This window comes from Semicossyphus pulcher, unplaced genomic scaffold (assembly GCF_022749685.1).
Source record: "Semicossyphus pulcher isolate SPU_LCO1_2020_fin unplaced genomic scaffold, fSemPul1.0.p SCAF_28, whole genome shotgun sequence".
In the NCBI taxonomy this organism is placed as follows: domain Eukaryota; kingdom Metazoa; phylum Chordata; class Actinopteri; order Labriformes; family Labridae; genus Semicossyphus; species Semicossyphus pulcher.
Window position 1 is genome coordinate 3,903,746 of NW_027211702.1, and position 19,177 is coordinate 3,922,922.

At 39.1% G+C, this 19,177-nt stretch overlaps 1 protein-coding gene across 2 annotated transcripts; it reads right to left on the minus strand.

Annotated features, from left to right (window-relative positions):
* Nucleotides 1-1,793: 1,793 nt before the first annotated feature.
* On the minus strand, nucleotides 1,794-18,298 carry pip5k1ba (phosphatidylinositol-4-phosphate 5-kinase, type I, beta a). Of its 2 annotated transcripts, none has more exons than XM_069677174.1 (14): nucleotides 18,208-18,298; nucleotides 15,166-15,401; nucleotides 14,348-14,478; nucleotides 13,534-13,651; nucleotides 13,271-13,423; nucleotides 10,851-11,147; nucleotides 7,945-8,129; nucleotides 7,460-7,540; nucleotides 6,835-6,883; nucleotides 6,630-6,714; nucleotides 6,402-6,542; nucleotides 6,209-6,299; nucleotides 5,487-5,583; nucleotides 1,794-2,753 (listed from the first exon to the last, which is right to left on the minus strand). In XM_069677174.1, the coding sequence occupies exons 2-14, from the start codon at nucleotides 15,238-15,240 to the stop codon at nucleotides 2,715-2,717; spliced, it is 1,542 nt and encodes a 513-aa protein (XP_069533275.1). In that variant the 5' UTR covers nucleotides 15,241-15,401; nucleotides 18,208-18,298; the 3' UTR covers nucleotides 1,794-2,714. The 2 variants fall into 2 exon arrangements, with proteins under 2 accessions (XP_069533275.1, XP_069533276.1); XM_069677175.1 differs by lacking the exon at nucleotides 1,794-2,753 and adding an exon at nucleotides 4,776-4,904.
* Between the last annotated feature and the right edge of the window lie 879 nt (nucleotides 18,299-19,177).

Here is a 19,177-nt window from a genome sequence, read left to right on the forward strand (position 1 = left end):
CTGCCACCTCCTCAGCCATCCTCTGATGGAGGGCATCCTGTTCGGCTCTCATGGACATCATTAATTGCTGGTCCTGGTCCTTGATGCTGCCGCTCATGGTGAAGGGTCTCAGCCTGCTGTCTGGCTCGTAGGACATCAGTTTCGACTGAGCCTGATGATGATGTCCAGCTCCTCTAGGAGATGTTGGTTCTTCTCCCTCTCTTCCTGGAGCTCTGCTGCAAACTTGTCATTACTAATAACGTTAGTCACTTGCACCTCCTCATAATAGGCATGAACTTGTTGCTTCTTCTTACGCTGATTGGTGTTCCTCACCTGTGTTGTGATCTTACTCACGCAGAGAGCTTCCTCAGTGCTGTAATATTGCAGCCTGTCCTGTCCACTCTTGGTTTCATTGCCCCTGTTAATGAACATTTCTTTACGGGTCTTTTGTTCAGCGAGCTGCATCTTTGTTTCCCCAAACTCTGTGGTTATCATCCGCTCATTCTTCTGACTGCTGTCGTGAGCCCTCTCTCTGTTCAGCAGGCCGTTATGCTGGCTCACATCCTGATGGAGAGTTTCGGTCTCCATTGAGATGCTCTACTCAGCTCTTCCTTTGACCTGCTGTCTGAAGGTGTTCTTGTTCCTTCTGGGGTTTCTTGCTGGCTGCATTTTCTTCGTCTGGTAGAATCCGTTGAAGAAATGCTGCTGTTAAAGCTCACAGATTGTTTCTGTTGGACGGTTGTTGCGTCTTTGGTAGACTGATTTTTTCCGAATCAGAATGACGTGCTGGTATTTGCATACTGCACATTTTGCTTTTGTTTGCATACTACATTTTAGCCACATCAGTACTGCTAGTATAGTATGGCATTTCGAACACAGCATCAGACCTGTCTCTTGTTCAGTATTGTTCATCAGCAACATATCTCCTTATATGAGTACAAAGATAATAAACTGTACACATATAACTTTAACAATGTTAACAGTTGATTTTTTTAAATAAAGTTTGAAGAGAAAGATGTAAATATTGTTCACTTTATCAAAACAATAACTGCACATTCTGCAGGTTCGGGGGGGTAGGTGTCAGATGAAGTGATTAAGTGCACGCTGCCTTTGTTTACATTATAAAAGGGGAAAAAATTTAAAGTGAGTGATGAATGTGACTTAAAGAAAGCAGCACCTTATTTATTCCGTTTCTTTTTTTTTCTTTCCCTGATTTTTTTTTTATCTGTTAATTTATTTTATTCATTTATTCGTATTTATTTATATATTTCTTCCTTTTTCTTCCATTATGACTAGATTTGTACTAGAATTATCACCGATATTGATTGATCTTTACTTACATCACCATCGTTATTTCAACTTGTCACTTTTTTTTTTTTGACAATCGTTACTAGCATCATCACTATCAATCCCACTACTAATTATCACTGATCCTCTCACCCTCCCCGACCTGACTGTAGGCCACTGTTCACAGGCACACATGCATGCATGCATTACACACTTACACACGCACACAACAAATGAACACACAATAACACAATAACATAATTTGTATTATATAAAGTTAAATGGCCTGCGTTCTGTGTTCCCTGCCCTGATAGTATTTCCTTGTTTTTGTTTTGTTTGTTGTTGTTTGTTAATGTAATGTCTGTCATATGGCAATAAAAAAAACAAAAGAAAGCAGCATTAGATGTTTTGTTAAAAAACACCACTTAAGCATGTACAAGACAAAATCAGCAAAGAGATAAGAGGTACTGCTTTGTCCACAGGGGGCGCCAAAATCAACAGTAACAGTCTTTTTTCTTGTAAAACATTTCTTTAACTTATTTAATTATGAAACAGCATTTTTCATTTATTTAAAGAAAATCACGTTTGATGTCTAAATACACAGTAAGTTCTGCAGTTGTTTTTTATGATCAAAATCTTGGATACACACTGACCAAAATTTTAATTTTAATTCTTTAAAACAACATGGTACATTTATTGCACAGATACAACTCCAAAGTATTGCTGGTATGCACTCAACACACATCTCTTCAAAGCACTGATTTTTTCAAAGTTCTTAAGGCACGTGGACAAAAAGAAGACATAAAATACAGTATTGCAATATGTACCGCAAGGATTCAAGCCTGACTATAACAGCCGTTTGTTTTAATAAAACTTCAACACTATGTCGAGAAATGGCACAGTGATGCAGAAATGTTGAGGACTGCAAGTATGTGACTAAAGCAAAAAAATAAAACAGCAGATTCTGGATGAAGAACAAATGAATGATGATGTAGCATAAATTTGAAATATTGTTTATAAAGGACAATTATTATTATTATTCCTCCTGCAGCTGATTAAGTCACAAAACACTTCGTTCCCTCAGAGATCCAGCCTCTGAGGAGATTTTGAACATTTTTCCAGAAGATCAGACGATAAAACTCAGTAAAACTTTTAGCAGCAAAGAGTTCAATAACAGGAGAAATAGTGTTTTATATTAACATACATAAACACAGACTGTATCCACATCTGTTTATAACAGCTCTCTACAAAAGAACCAGTGATTTCACACATGCAGGTTCAGGAAGGAGAGTCACACAGGCACAGAGTGATGCTCACAGCAGAGAAACTGTAACTGCTTGTAGTTTGTGTCACATTAACACTGCTCTGAGGTCCTCACGTCTCGACACCGTGTGACTGGGAGGTCAAAGGTCAGACCCACGTCCAGGTGGCCGGAGAGGTCCCATCGCTCATTTCTCCTCACTAGAAAACAGAAAGGATACATTTCCCTTTGTCATTCAGGAAACAAGGGAGAGCGGTCATGTTAGAGGTTGTTAGAACTGATGAACATTTACCATCTTATCATGGATGGAGTGCCCGGGGGCCCATTGTTCTATTATCCATTTATCATTCTATATTGTTAGTTTCTTTATTACTCATTAAAAACATTCTGCATAGCTCAAATAATGCTTCAAACACATTATTTGTGAGTGTAGACATTAGTGTGGCTGTGTTGTGTGTGTTCTGTTGTATAATTTAAAAGGATCACACAAGTGATATTGCATGATTTAGTGGCCCAGTTATTTATGCAGGTGGGTTCAGGTGCAGAGAGAGAAAACGTAGCATGCAAAGGAAAGTGACAAGTGTTGCAGGTAGACATGCAGCGCCACGCGGGAAAAGCCAAAGAGAGAATGTTCAGCATTAACCTGACAAGCTAATTGTTATAATAGATGAAATAAAAATAGAGCAATTGGGCTTCTTAGGGCCTTTGTGGTAATGAAATATAATAGAATAAGGAGCGGGATTTAAGCAGAGTTAGGGCCCGATCAGACAGACCGCGTTTTAGCAGCGGGGGGCTTTTTTGTCATTGTTTTCAATGAGACAGATGTTTTTTGCGCGCTGCTTTTGCGTTGCAGAGCACCTCGCGTTGAAAAAACTTCAGCTCAAAGCAGAAAAGTGCCTGACATCATTGGTGTTTTTTCTGATTGTCTAATTGGATGAAAGGAGAGGTGGGCCTTCGGTCAGTTTACAATATAATGGTTATGTTAATGACAGCTAAGATTCGGTGGTTGCCTTGACAACAGTAGAAAAAAACTCTTTGCTCTTTTTTTAACCGTAGGCTTCAACAAAAAAGGCGGTGCTGTGCACCTTGCGCTTTACAGCCTGCAAAATGTGCTCTGTCTGATCGGGCCTTAAGAAGTCCAAAATAATTTAACATTTAACGTAATGGCCCTTATATAGATTTAGATTTATTCACTATTGGTCTCAAGGTAAGGCAAAAATGATGCTTGAGGGGTGCCGGTTTTTGGCTCAGCGGTTACAGCGCGCCCCACGTATATATTGTAATAGAAAAAATAAAAATAAAATAATAAATAAAGAAAGTTTTGGAAGTTCATTAAATTCACTGTGCGGAGGACCTCACTGTTTCCTTTGCCAGTTTGCGTGACATTACTGCGGACCGGTTTCCATAAAGATTAAATTTTTCCATTAAAGGACACGTCTTATACTGAATTGGCAAAAAATTCCCTGAAAAATTCCCACCTACCAAATAGTTAAAAGCTCAAATTTCAAACCTTACTGAAATGACTGAAAACCAGTGGAAGGTAATGTTATGTGTATGGAAATAGTCGTGAATAGGATAAAACATGCAAGAAGACAGTTATGATCCCTCATATAAATGCTAACAAACAAAAATAAAAGAGGACAGAACGCCTTTGTCCTCATAATCATAAACTGGACTTTATCCATTCCAGGGGTCAAAGGTTAAAAACAGCTGGTAAAATGCAGATGATCTCTGAGCAGTCTAAGGCCTACATACTTCCTCTCACTCGCACTGAATTTTAGCTTTTGAATCCAACTGTTTTTTTCTCAGAGGCTTTAAGATTAGATTAAGTCAGACGTCTGCAGAGCCGGAGCAGAACTGCTTAATGGGGGCTGAAGAAAAGCTCCACATAAGCCTGAATGGGGATTTGTTGGTTATGTAAGAAAAGTACCGCAGAAAAGGGGATCTGTGGAGGTTTTCTCAGGCTGACACGAACGTAAAGACTGAAAAGGGGGAGCATAGGGACTCTGCTGAGTCATACAGTAAAAACGTCATAGGACACAAGTGGGGCCTCCCCCTCGCCAAAGAAGAAAGATCCAGTAAGACATGAGAGATTGCATGCTGGGATTGAGGCAGATCGCAGGCAGAAGGCGTAAGCATGTGATGTATGGTCTTATGTTTCTGTTTCGGTTCCTCAGTGTTTTATGCTGCAAAACAGTCATCGTTATGTGAAAAGTTGAATAAATGACTGATGGTGCTAACCGGCAGTAACAGAAGCTCAATGATTAAACCAATAGAAGAAACAGTAAATGTTATTTGCTGCTTACAGTGTAGGGATGCTGGGATGAAAAATGACTGATCAACTCCAGCTGAGTCGTCTGGGTGAGACTGTGTGACGCTGTGAATGCAGAAACACCCAGTGACCCCCTGGATTCATCATGAATGATGTTCCCAAAATACACCAAATGATAAGAAGTGATTGAACAGGCTGGGAGTACTGTTTACAATTAAAAAAACAGATGTTGTGTTGCAGTGACTTCTTGGAAAAGAGTCTTAATATGTTGAGTTTAACCTAAGAATGGCAGAGTCAGAACACAGGCAAAAGCTGTTTGTCAGTTGCCAATTTTGCGATTGCTGCTGTTAGTGACAAGTCCCAGTGATTCAGTCTTTTTTCTTCAAAACCAGTGTGGAAGCATCTTAACATGCAGTCCCCCCACTGATCCTAGAAAAGTCCAAATGTATCTCTTAAAACACAAGTCAAAATATTTTCTCACAAGACTTAACTGTTAAATTTGAGACATCAAAGCTTATAGAGGGCTATGCTTGTGCAAACTTCTGAACATAAAGGAGGTTATATGACTGACATTGTTAGTTGTGGTCATTTCACTGGTATTAGGTAAACATATTAAACCATGCTCTCTATCCTTTAACACCCTGTAATTAAAAACATGCAGACTGTTTAAAATGACACATTTCTTACCAAGTAGTCGTCCAGATCCGAGTCTGATTGGCTCATGCCGAGAGACGGCAGAGGATCATCCAGAGCGATCGTTGAACTGGAGGCTCGTCGGTCTTCACTGTCACATAAAATAAAACATGGTTAAAGATGATAATGAGCAAATACATGATTTCGTTTTGCTTCTTGTGGCTTCGCTGTTTGAACAATTAATTAATGCTGTCCATTTTTCAGGTGTGTCTCAATTGTACTTTTTCAAGGTAAACTAAACGTCTCCTCCTGAATATAAACTAATAAATAACTAATATCTTTTACTATCAAACATCCGTACATATTTTGCAATAAGTGAAGGCCAAGTATAACTCTTTTACTATTATTGCCACAATATTGCAATTCTGAAATAATAATGGTGTAATAATAATAATAATAAAAACAAATGCTCTTTCAGGTCACTAGATGGTGCTGAGTTTTAGATGAACAGGCTGAAAAAATAATCTTATTAAATAAAACATTTGTTGACAAGCTATTCCTTTTGAGATATTGTTTGCAGTTAATTTAAAGGTTGCAATATATGTTTAACAAGATACTCAGCAAATTGTAATAAAAAAAAAATTGCAGTAACATAGTATCATGATTTAAGTATCATGACCCTAACAGCGATACCCAGCACTAACTTTTGGATGTGATGTGATCAAACACTTTGAACTTTTTTAACATACTGAGCTTAGATATGACACGTAACATACCTGCTTTCAAGGTCCTTGTCGTCATTTCCAGTGGACTCAAAAGAAACGGCAGGTCTTGGCAGAAGATCCGGTTGTTTGGAGGAAGTGTAAACTGTTGCAGAAAGAAGATCCCGAATCAGGAATCAGAAATGACCTCTCCTCGAATGACCAAATGTTGGCTTCTATATTGTTAAAGGAAGGATTTTAGGCTTACATTTTCCATCCAGGTTGTCCATGCTCTGTGCCTTCTTCTCGTCCTTCTTCTCCTCCCTCCGTGTGGACAGTAACTCCTGCGAGGCTGACCTCACTGCGTAGAAGGAACTCCTCTTCCTCTTTGATGACGTCCCTCTTAAAGCTGACAAATGTAAAATAATAAAGTATTAATAATAAAACATCCCAAAAACAGAACATACTTCTAAGTTATGTTTGTGCAACAACTTACGATGTAGCTTTTTAAATACAGTCGAGCCCATGAAGTTCAGAAATCTGTCTGCGTAAAAACTGGGCCTGTGAACCGACACGGTGTCCTGGAAGACAAAGAAAGCTGTCATAGACACACAAACACACACTGAACACTAGTGCAGATATACAGTAGATTTGCATGTAGTTAGACCTGCAGGCAAAGAGGAGGATGTGAAGTTACATACCCCATCATGTACAAGAGCTTTCCAGGAGTGCTCCACCTTCTTAATGAACCTGGAAATAACAAATAAAAATACACTCGTGATCACCTTGTAATAATATAAATACTGAATTTCTATAGAGCCAACAGAATATTTATTGAGTTTATTGTGTTTAAACTATATACTTGTTTAGTCTGGCTTTTAATTAAACTTTATTTTATCACGTCACTTTATTTATTTCATATTTTACTCTGTTTTATTGTTTTGTATGTATTGATTTATTCTATTTTATTATTCCTTTATTATTCCTGACTGTGTTTCCTCATTACAAACACATGATAGCGTTTCCCCGGTTTGGGTTGTTGGGTGTGGGTGATCATTTGTTTTTATTAATTATTATTATTATTATTAATTATTAAAAGCTCTACAAGTTTTAAAATGTTATCTCTAATCAAGTCCCAATGCTGAATTGAGCAAAATAGAATGTCTTTGAATGTCGTTTTATTGACAATGTTTGGTTGAAATGTGTTATAAAAAAATACATTATTAATGGATTATAATTCAAAACTATATGGAAATGATCTCTCCCTCTCTAAATTTTTACACGTTAGAGAAGAAGACTGAAAGTGTGTGTGACTTTAGATCTCACCTGTAGGACTGAAGGATGTCGATGATTCCTAAGAAGATGAGGAGGTGCTCATCTTTATGTTTGGCAGGAATTCCTCCCAGCCTATTAAAAAAAATGTTTTTATGAATCTTGCAGTTGTAGATTAAAAGAGTGATGGACCTTATAATATCCTACAGTTGGTCCTACATATTTAAGCAGTTATAGCACATTCAATACGGCTGACGAAATCTATTGTTTTTGTAATGTGTTGATCAGACAGGATCAAACTATTGTGCACATTTTTCGCAACAGTTTTCATAAAAGCAGTTTGTGTAAAACGATGCCAGAAAAAGCAGAAGAAAAGACTTTCAAAGTAAAAAGAGCAGAGTAGAAAGAAAAGAGCAAAAACAAACTTTATAAAAACTTCAACAATAAAAAAAGTTTTGGCCACATGTCGGGTCTATTCAATTTATATTTAAATGTGTACAGCAGGCTGTGCCAAGCTATGAAATGTGAACTTGTCTCACGTGTCATCATCAGCCACAGGTTCGGGGTCCTTCACGTTCCCCTGGATGGACTCTAAGGCGGTTGAGTAGAGGACTTTCTGTCCTTTCCTGCTGTCGCACCGGCTTCCTCTGCTCAGCGGCTTCCTGTCCAAAACGTGAATCCCCAAAAGGAGGCTGTAGTCCATGATCTTAAAGCTCTCCAGGACCTGATGGGAGTCAGAAATAAAGTACAGTTTAACTAAAAGAGCAAAATCTACAGAATAAAGTAAAACATGGATAACAGCTGTATCCTCTTTCGGGGCCAAAGTCATGGTTAGCATGATAGCGTGCTGAAAAGGACAACATGACAACAATTTAATACTGTACTATGTGGCAAGAACAATGTTGCAATTTATAATGAGGGCATCATTTTTGCATTGACATTAACACCTAAAACACACATTTGTAGTAGGTTAAACATGCCTGTGTGACGATGATTTTTAGCATGCCTCCCTTGCAACAAAAAAAACCTTTATTTTTATTTCATTTTCATTACTGATTCTATTTATTATCTAACTATGACGGATTTGAAACTATTGTGTTGTATTATGTCTTTGGCTGTTTGTTGTCAACCTCCCGAGGTAACAACTAATGCTATTAGCTGCTAGCCAACTCTGTTGCATTGCCGGTAGGCTACTTTAAATCATGTGCTTTACCCATCGCTTTATGTAATAAAGTTTAGGAGCATCAAGTTTGGCATTTTAGTCACATCTGACTTGATTTTTTGGAGCCTCAAGTGATCATGTTTTGAAAACTGTGTGGAGTTAGAGAGCAGCTAGCGGCTAGCATACGTTTAGTTATCAGTTATACAGTTGTAGAGTCTAGGTACACAGGCTCGTTAGCTTAGCTCATTAACTAGCTAACTAGCCATCTAATGAATAGCCTCTTGCGTTCATTAGATGGCTAGTTAGCAAGTTAACAAGCTCAGCACAAAACAGGAATGGTGAGAACAGATACTAATTAATGCTAACAGTTAGCTTTAAATATGCTTTTTCTGCTGTTTAATTAAAGCCATATGGATAAAACTTAATTGAATTGCCAGTCTAGGTATTTGTGCAAATCTTCAATTTAAACATAAGTATCAGATGTATGTATTAAAACAAGACTTTTATGGTAATATAACAAATAAATGTCCTTTTATAACAAGCTGTAGCTGACCTCTGGGCTAAGACCTGCTAACCAAAAGTACAGTACATTATAAACCTGAATCCCTCTGACACTGATGTCAGAAACTCCTATAAACAATGAGGCCTTGATGCACTGTGTTACCAAATACAAAAACAAAGGTATTACACAGAGGCCTAATAGGAGCACATTGCACCCACACAGGCCAGTTTGTGCTCCAGAGTCCAGCTCCTGAGCCTGATGATATGAGTCAGGTGCTTCAGTTTTAATCCTCCATCAAGTGGCCACTGTTGTTTCAGTCTAATGAAATAACAGGCAGGCGCTAATGAGGTCATCATAACAACTCGAGGCTGAGCGCAGGGAGCGTAGCTTATAGAAATACTGTATGCTGTCATGGTTGCATAATGTTATCCAAGAGGCCGAGTGGTGCGGTGATGATGGGCTGGATTCAGTACAGGATGTGTCGAGTGGAGATTTAAACACCAGAGGGACAAATAACCAACAGTAATTTTGATAAAAGACTTAAGTTATATTCACTTGTTTAATTGTCAAATGTGAGATTAAGTTACATTTCTCTGTTTTATATCATTTTATATTGAATATCTCCGGGTTTTAGACTGTTGGGCAGCCAAAACAAGACATTCGAAATCACAACCTTAGACTCTGGTAATCTGTGATTGACAATTTTATTATTTCTATTGAAAAATAATTAATGAATTAGACTATAATTTGATCATTTAAATGATGAATATATTTGCAGGCCCAGTTTTATTCCAATTGAAATAATGACAACAATTTAAACATTAGCATCTCGAATCAAATACCTTAAAACAGTCCCTTAGCTCAGTATACTACCTGCACATTTTCCTTGTCAGTGTCAGTCCCTTAGCATCAGGCTACAAGTGATTTTAAATAGAAGCAGGCAACATGAAGCTATAATGTGATGTGTAATACTTGTTGCTGAGTGACAGGCCATACATACAACAAATAAAAAGTTAAAGTTAATACGTTAATAAAAAGTATAAATGGTTTGAGCTGGCCCAAACCAAAGAGAAAAGTTACAGGAATGGAGCAACACCTGCGTAGGCAACTCCAGCTACGCTAATTTCTTACTTGACGTGCGTCATTCTCCACAATCACCTGTCAAACACTTCCTCCCAATGTGGCGGTCTATTTAAGCTGCTAAATTTAAAGACATGATCTCATCACTCCTCAAATTTCTGCATGTAAATAAATCTGCAAGGAGTGTTGAGGTCGGAGTGTAGACGCCAAACACAAGCTATGTTCTGCTGCTGCAAATAAACATTTCAAACTGTTACAAATGTGAGTTGTCTGGCTGAAATGAGGTGACTGAAAGCCAGAACTGTGACTCTGGAGAGCGTTAAAAAGGTCAGGCATCATTTAGCGGCCACATTGCGGTTAGCTCCATGGTGTCAGGAGCAAAACCCAAACAGAAAACTACCTCAAGAGTGTGTTTCCTGTTGTCAAACTGGCCTCCATCACTCTCTAAGAGCATAGGTGTGATAAACACTAACACTCTCCTGGTGCTACAAACTCCAAGTTTAGGCTTAGAGTGGGCTAGCTACACCTCTCCTAAGCTAGCTAACGTTAGCTACAGTGTTGCTTGCTTCACACTGCACACCTGAGCAGCATGTGTGTGTTGCAGTACCTGTTGCCTTTAATGCTATGTAAGCTCTTTTGATGAGTATGACAACATTTCTAACAGAATGACCCACTACTGACAGATGTTTGTGTGGACATACCCGACAGTCCCTCTGCAGGGTCTTTATCAGGGCGTTGTAGGTGTCGTGGTCAAAGAGCAGGCCCTCGTGCATCTCCTGGAAGTCCAGGTCTTTAAATGTGGGACATGCTTTGGCTCGCTCTTTGCGTGAGGCACGCCGTTTGTACGAGGAACCCTTCAAGTCGTACTTGTAGTGCATCTTAATGGCACGAGGAAGCACGTTGTTCATCACCACCACGCGGACGGTGGTGCCGCCACACTGGATGCAGTAAAGGCCGTAGAACTTTGGCAGCAACGTCCTCGGGTTCTGATTCAGATTCTACAATAAAAAACAGGATAAAAATGTTCAATAAAGACATGGAGACACCTCTGATACTATTGATTAGCTTGTTGAATCAGACAATCAAACAAGTGTTAAAAGGGAAACTTGTATTCTTTCCCATTCAATTCCAAAAAGGGACATTATTTGTAAAGTTAAAACAACACATACACATGCAGTGTGAGTGCTATCTCACCAGTCACCACCACGCATGAGGTGTTGGTTAGAGGAGAAACCAACCAGCAGAATATAAATGCGAGCTTTAAAGTTGTCTCTGCTGTAAATTCAAATCTGTTCTCTGGTATATGGCCACATGCAGATGGTTCTCGGTTACCTGGGCCTGATTTATCCTGGTTTAACCATATAAATCGCTTCATAAGAGTGATGTATAGATAGAGATTATTAGAGATACACCGATGCGTTTGGGGTTTTTTTTGTGAAAAGTGAAAGAACTTGGAGAACATGCGTCATTAAACTCACTTCTGGCTTTTTAGAAACCATAGAGCATTTCACACGAGTTGAACTTGAAAGTGATCACATGACTCATGTATACTCAGAGAGGGAATATCCCAGCTAACAAACCAACATCTGTCCCACTGATCATCCTTTAAAGAAAATGTTCTTATGATGATATTATTGTTTTTATTATTTCTGTGTTCTTCAAAAAAGTAACTTCCTTTTGATTTGGCTAAAGATATAATCTTGAAGATTTTCATATAAATAAATGTCTGTTAAGTCACTATCTATCGCCGAATGAGGTAACACAATGGTGTTTGAGCCTATGGCCCGCTGATGAAAGCCTTTGCATTTGCAGTATTACAGACTGGGTGTCTGGTGCGACTTTCATGGAAAAGATCCCAAGCGGCGCCCAGTTAGTGACGCGTTTTCCATCAGCCAGCAGTGATTGGTCTGCCAGAGAGGGTAGGCGGAGCTAAGCGGCTGCTTTTCCGGTCTCTGCAAGTGTTGTGAGTAAACAGTAATCTACTATGGCTGAACAAACAAAGAAAAGATCGATGACTACAGATACAACTTTAACAAGAAGTGAAAATCCAAAGAAAAAGAAACAAATTCAACACTCAGATGAAGCAAACAGTCTGAAAAGGAAAGCGACCGTCAGCGAGGAAAATCAGTTGTTACAACCGTTACAAAGGGAGTCAACTGTGGACGTCTGGATATGTAGGAAGTTTGATCCCTCAATTACCATTTAACGCCAGAAGGTGCTGCCAAAGAGGAAGCTGAAATCTTTAAGATTAGATCTTTAAGTAAAGATAGGGATAAAATAAAAGAACTCTTGTACAAATTGAACTAAAACAGGGACAAAATGCTGCTGCAGGTAGAAAATCCTACAGTACAATACTAAAAGTTTGAGGCCAAAATTATACCAAAAGTTGCTTGTCCTAGTGTCAGTTTTGTAGCCATCTTACACCCTTCCACCCTACTTAAAACAACTTCAGGGACCTCCAGAGCTTCTTTACATTACAGAGAACATTTAAGTCAATTGATGTAAATAGGTTTCATTTTACGTAAAGGTGAGAAATTTCTTCCTGAATCTTTCACTTTCTTCTTCACTCATTTTTAAGCATTTTACGGTATCACAGAGAGAATATCCTTGTTTTGTTTGTACCGTGCAAGAGGAAGCGCATGCACTAGAACACAGTCAACTTGATGCATTATTTACGCTGCTCCAGTGCACAAAGGAACGTGGAAATACAACAAATACTGGAAAGAAGAGTTCAAGCTAGCAAGCAAGGTTGTAAACAATGCATGAAATAAATTACCGGTAATTAATAAGGTTATAAGGTATGAAACTCGACTTTAATTTGCAATGTTGCTGAAATCTATGACAACAGGCACTCCAGATTACCAAAATTAGGACCCAGGATGAAGAAGAGTGCAAGCTAGCAAAGATAAACATAACTAGATTTCAAATATTTGATAAAACCTACTTGTTGTTAGACTTTAGGAATACTAACATCGTGTTCTGAAAAATATCACTGACTGGGATGATGGCTAAATTGTTCAACAGAAAATAACACAAGTTTTTTTTTTTACTAGTTTGATTAATAAGTGCAATGGTGTTTATGTAAACATAGTTAGAGTTGATGTTTGAGGACGGAGCTCACCATGTAGTAACCAGGAAGCAGCTTCTGCAGGAACTCGGCCTCTTTGTGCTGCACCGTCTTAATGATGAACTCGTCATCGCTGGTGAGGTAGAACCAGGAGCTGCTGGCACCGGGGTTCGACAGCTCGATCAGAGGCTCGTTGATCATGGAGTACTGAAATGCAGAACGATGCAACAGTCTTAGCAATAACAAGTGTTGAAATCAAATCAGCTGAAACTTCCCTCACGTCGTGCTGAATCAGAATGACGTAAATCTAAACGCACCAGATAGTCGTCTGGTTTGATGCCAAACAGCTCTCTGAAGTAGCGAAAGGCCAGCGGGGCGTACGTCTTCAGACGGAAGTCTGGGTAGTGATGGGCTGGGGTCAGGCTGCTGCCCTCACTGGAGAGCAGAAGAACAGAAACGTATCAATGTACGACAACAAAGCAGAAGCTGTAGGCCTATGTGGACGTTTTACAGTGTAAATATTAAAATGAATGGTGGTTGAATTCCATGTAGCTGCTTCAGGTGCTGCCTCTGTCACAAGTAACAGTGACAGTTTAATAACACAGAGCTATCGTCACTGTTTAGTATCACTCGTACTTTTCCTACACATCTACTGAGAAAAAGCACTGTTGTTGAAATTTGTGGTTTTCTACTGAACTGTAAGTAATCAGCTTGTACACTTCCAACAGTGACTTCCTTTTTTTTCTGAACATTAGCTACAAATCGTCATGCTGCCACAACTTCACTTTTAAATGTGAATATGAAATAACTGTTTACTTAATATTTTTTGGTCCCATAATTTCCTAGAATTTTCCAGGGAAGGGATATTTAAAGTAGTAAGTATAAGAAATCTCTTTTGTAAGTTTAACGATCGTTTATGGAGCAGATATTTTTATTACAGGCTACATATAAGATAATGCGTCAGACATGAACTCAAACCCAACTATCTGCATGAACACACACCACAGAAAGTTGGTGAAAAAATCTTAAAATTTGTGTGAATAGATCCTTTATCTATCTAAAAGTGTCTTTGAATATGGACATTAGTAAACAGTAAAAACCATGTAGACATGTGTAGAAATAAGTGCTTACCTGGGCAGGTAAACGCTCTCCACCACAGAGAAGTCCTGCATGAGGACATCTCGGTCTGGTTTGGAGCTAAGGTTTCCCACAGCGTAACCGATGCCCAGCTGGATGGCTCCTTTCAGGGCCGCTGGAGTGGGCTGACACACGATGGCAGGGAAGAAGAAAATGTATTGTTTAGAAAAAGAAATGTCCTTTATTGACAACTGTCAAACTAATTCAGAAAGACGGATCTCAAATACTTTTGGACGGATTTTCATGAAATTGGACATTTGAGTCCCCTGAGGATGAATCCTTTTGACTTTGCTGACACCTAAAGTCTGCTTAAAATGCATAGTCAGTCTTTTAAAGGGGTAAATGTGTCCGGTCTAATAAAGTGTGACAGACTTTCACAGCTGTAGAGAGAGAGAGTTGCGACATCGCAATGGCGGATCATGGAGCATATTGGACCTCCACTGACGCGACTCTCTGTCTTTACAGCTCTGGATACTTTGTTCGGGGTCTGCTCCTCCGCTGCTCGCCTGCTGTCCTCACCTACGTCCGCAGCGCGCACCTGCTTTCAAACACGTTGTCATCGGCCTCATAAGGACAGTCCTTGTAACACATTGCCCACAAAAGTGCACACTAACCTGATGCGGTCAGCCACATGCAAAGTTTTGACCTAGTCTTGTCTTTTTTGTTTTTTTTACAGCACTTGTATATTTAAAAAACGTACACAACTTAACACAATTACTTTTATATCAGGAAATATTCAATATCATTGTCTGCCAAAGAGAAGATGTTTGAAATCTTTCCTTCCATAATAATTAGTAATAACTTCTGCTTACCTTTTTATGATCCTTTAAAACTTTGGAGGCTTTGGTTCCTCTTCCTACGCTGTCGTCGGTGGAAGAGGTCGACATCTTTCAGACAGAGGGAACTCGATCAGAGGGAAGCTCGGACGTTCCTCCTCAGACTGTTAAGGTGAGTTAGTTCCTTGTTTCCCCTCAGTGATGAATGACCTGACGCAGTGATTTACCTTCAATGAGCTCTACTGAAAGCACAATTTCCAGGTACTCTGCTCCTGTAGATGAGGAAGAAGAAAGTGAAGTTACACAACGTGTGGCATTTGCATGGATGGCGATGCAAAGCACACTTCAGCTGCACAACTAAGACTAACTACACAATTACATTAGAATTTGCAACCTTAAAAAATCCCTTAAAGTTAGTCTGTCTAGTTTCAGTCCTTACAGAGCCTTAAAGTAAGCAGACCTTTCAGCATGAGGCACAGCTCAGTTCTGAGGGACCACCAGTGTTTGTGTTTTGAGTCTTTAGCTCCACAATCCCTCACAGCGACCCTTGATCCTAATTAAGAAGGATTGGAGAGCGATTACGGACCAAATTCCCCTGTTTTATAACACAACACGTAGACTTGTGCCTTGAACATGTGCGACCGTTATCTCTCAAAAAAGACGAGAGCGGAACCCAAAACAAAGACAGAGAAGACAAATTAAATCCACGTGTTCATTAAACTGAATCACAAACAGTTGCAGCAAGCTTGATTTAACATAAGTCAATGTAAACCAATGTAAATCACAAGTAGGCTAATTACCGAGTCTTGAGGAACTCCACAAGTAACGTTTAATCATTTGTAATTATGATTATTCATCTAAACATATTTAAACTATCTGCCAAGTAGCTACTGAACCTAAGGGGGCAAACTTGCAAGATCCTCACAAACAAACCCCCTGTTTATTTTAAGAGCTGCTCCAGGATGTGGTTTTGTGGTTTGACTTGAGAAAATGAAACAATTTTCATGAGCGTCACGATGAGAAAGCTTGTTTCTCAAGAATCTGTTTCACAGTTCTCAAGGGTGCTTGTGTGTGTGAATTAGAGGCTGAGGAGCTCGATAAACCAGCTAAAGATGATTTCTTCTCATACACAGAAGGTCATTAGTGGTTACAGGAGTGAGTCGGGACAGTTATGTTTAGAGAAAGTGAAGTCTTTAACAGTTTATTTCCGGTCTCTACTGCAGCTCTTTACAAATTGAAAACAAACAGTGACATAACAGAGTATTTTAAGCACTCTTAAGGCATTAGTTTGTATTGTACATAGTTGGACGGATTAGATGGAATCCTTTCTGTCAAAACAATGATAACTTCTCGGTTTGCCTAACTGATCAATCGTGATAAATAAAATACAAGCAATAGTAAAACTAGTGAGTTGGAGGTTCTGTTCCCACCTGGAGCAACTGTTTTAAACATAGAACTGCAAGTTTTTGTGATATATAATTAAGTATTACTATCTGTAAATAACAACTTAAGGTTGTAATCTCGAAGATCTCCAGTTGTAACTCTAGATTTTCCTCGTGTTTTGCCTTCATCTGAGTGTCAAATTTGTTGTTTTGTTGTTTGGATTTTCACTTATTTTTGAAGTTGTATCTGTAGAGCGATCTTTTCTTGGTTTGTTCAGCCATAGTAGATTGCTGGTTACTCGCAACACTCGCAGAGACCAGAAAAGCAGCCGCTTAGCTCCGCCTACCCTCTCTGGCAGACCAACCACTGCTGGCTGATGGAAAACGCGTCACTAACTGGGCGCTGCTTGTGATTTTTTTTGGTCCATAATTCTGCAAATGCAAAGGCTTTCATCAGTGGGCCAAAGGCTCAGTCACCATTGTGTTACCTCATTCAGCAATAGATCGACTTATCTTAATGAAAACCTTCGAGGTTATTGCTTTAATATCTTTAAATAATGAGGAAGTATCTAGAATACTGAGTAAGCATAGACTGTATAAAAAGATGGACGACATGCAGCACCCCAAAAGTGAAGCCACACCCTCTCTATCGCCCCCTGCTGACTGGCTGCAGTATAGGTCATAAAGCCCGCCTCCTCCATGTTAACAGATGGGACATGAGTCAAACTATAAAATCAAAACACGGCATGACGGCAACACTGTCATTATAGTTAGTTATTATCATGCTGTTTAAGTGTTCATTTTTCTGACAAGTTTACTTTTAATTAGCTATTTGATGCTATAAAAAGGGGGTGTGACCTCTTGATTGACAGCTCTGTTGACAAATCGGGCTCCTGCAGCGTTCTGCTCCCGAGTAGCAGAGTGGAGGAGGAACGGCGAGAGGAGACGTAACTAACACTGACACGACAGTCATTGAACTTTCCATAAGAGTGAATATCAGCTTCAGACCGACACAAGAAGCTGCTCTGCTGCAGACTGAGCCCACCTGAGAGCTCCAACACGTTCAGTTATGATGACTAACAGGATCTTTCTTATTATCACAACAGCTTCCATGGGTTTCCATCATGTTAATAGAGCTTATATGAATTTCAGCCGTTCAATAAATGATGATACGCTGAATATTAGAGACACCTCCTGGTATAATATAGTATAATTTAGCAGCACCTCAAACTACAACAACTCAACAACCTTCTTGAGGATATATTACAGGGCTTTTTTTGCTATCGAGAGAGTGATGTAAGCTGTCAGGCTCAGGTGGATATTTAAATCGTCACACTCGATACGACATCCACTCTGCAGCTGTTTTGAATACATGTAAATGATGAAACAAGCCTTCCCAGCTCAGTGCAGACATTTTACTTTCTGTCTGAGTGAAGGGAAGTGCAGCTGGTTTCCTCTTAAGATACCATCACCAGATCATCTCCCTCCTGACAGCCACACAGACAACCTGTACAGGCTGTTTAACTACGTTATCATTATTCTTACTGATTATTCATTACAGGAGATTAAAAAAAACTACCCTTACAGCTGAAAGTCATTCATGCAGAAACTGACATTAAAAGTAGACAAATAGCTCCTTCCTCAAGTTATAAACGAATGAAGCGTTCAATAGAAATTACTGTCTCTGTGTTCTTACCTTATCAGACATGGTCGTATGAAGCTGATGAATGCAGGACAGTTTAACACGGCTGACTCGCTGATGTTAAGTGACATAAAGTCTGACTGACTCTGATGAGATGAGGAATAAACTGCTGCAACAATTGTCGAGCATCCTCACCACTTCCTCCCTCTCTCTCTCTCCCGCTCTCTCTCACACACTTTTTCACTCCACCTACCTGTTGTAATATTCTTCACAACTACTCAGAGTTGTGAGGGGAAAAAATCGAGTAAGAGCAGAGACTTTATAAGATTTTCTACTTCTTATTGGCTACTTTGTTTAAATGTTATATAAATGTTTATGAGTTATATTTGAATTTATTTAGTTTTAATTTTTAATGTTACCTGCTTTGATGTTTTTTTAACATTCTAATTTGATTGAAGTTAATTCTGATGTCTCCATATGACCTAAAAAAGCAAACCAGACAATCAGCAACAACACTGATTATTTCCATATAGTTATTTTTGATGCCTTAAACCGCTGCCGGGGGGTAGGTGTCAGACGAAGCGATTAACTGCATGCTGCCTTTGTTTACATTTTCAAGGGAAAAAGTGACTGATACATAAGACTGTTACAGAAAGCAGCATGAGATGTTTTGTTAAAAAACATCACTTAAGCACGTACAGGACAAAGAGCACAGAGATAAGAGGTACGGTTTTGTCCACAGGGGGCGCCAAAATCAACACAAACTGAAAGTTCCTCACAGGAGCTTTTAAGTTGACATATTTTAGCCGTGCAATCAATTTTATATTACTCTAATGTGTGTTTGAATCACGTTGGTAACGTTTGTTTCATTTTTAAAATTGTAAACATATTTTAATTTAATAATTTTTGGGAGCCTCTCCTTCCTCCTGAAACCAACAAGCCGTTTTGTCATTCAAAGGTCAGACCCTTGAATGTGTCATGTCTTGTTTAGTCAAAATCTTGTCAGTGTCAGTTTTTGTGTTTC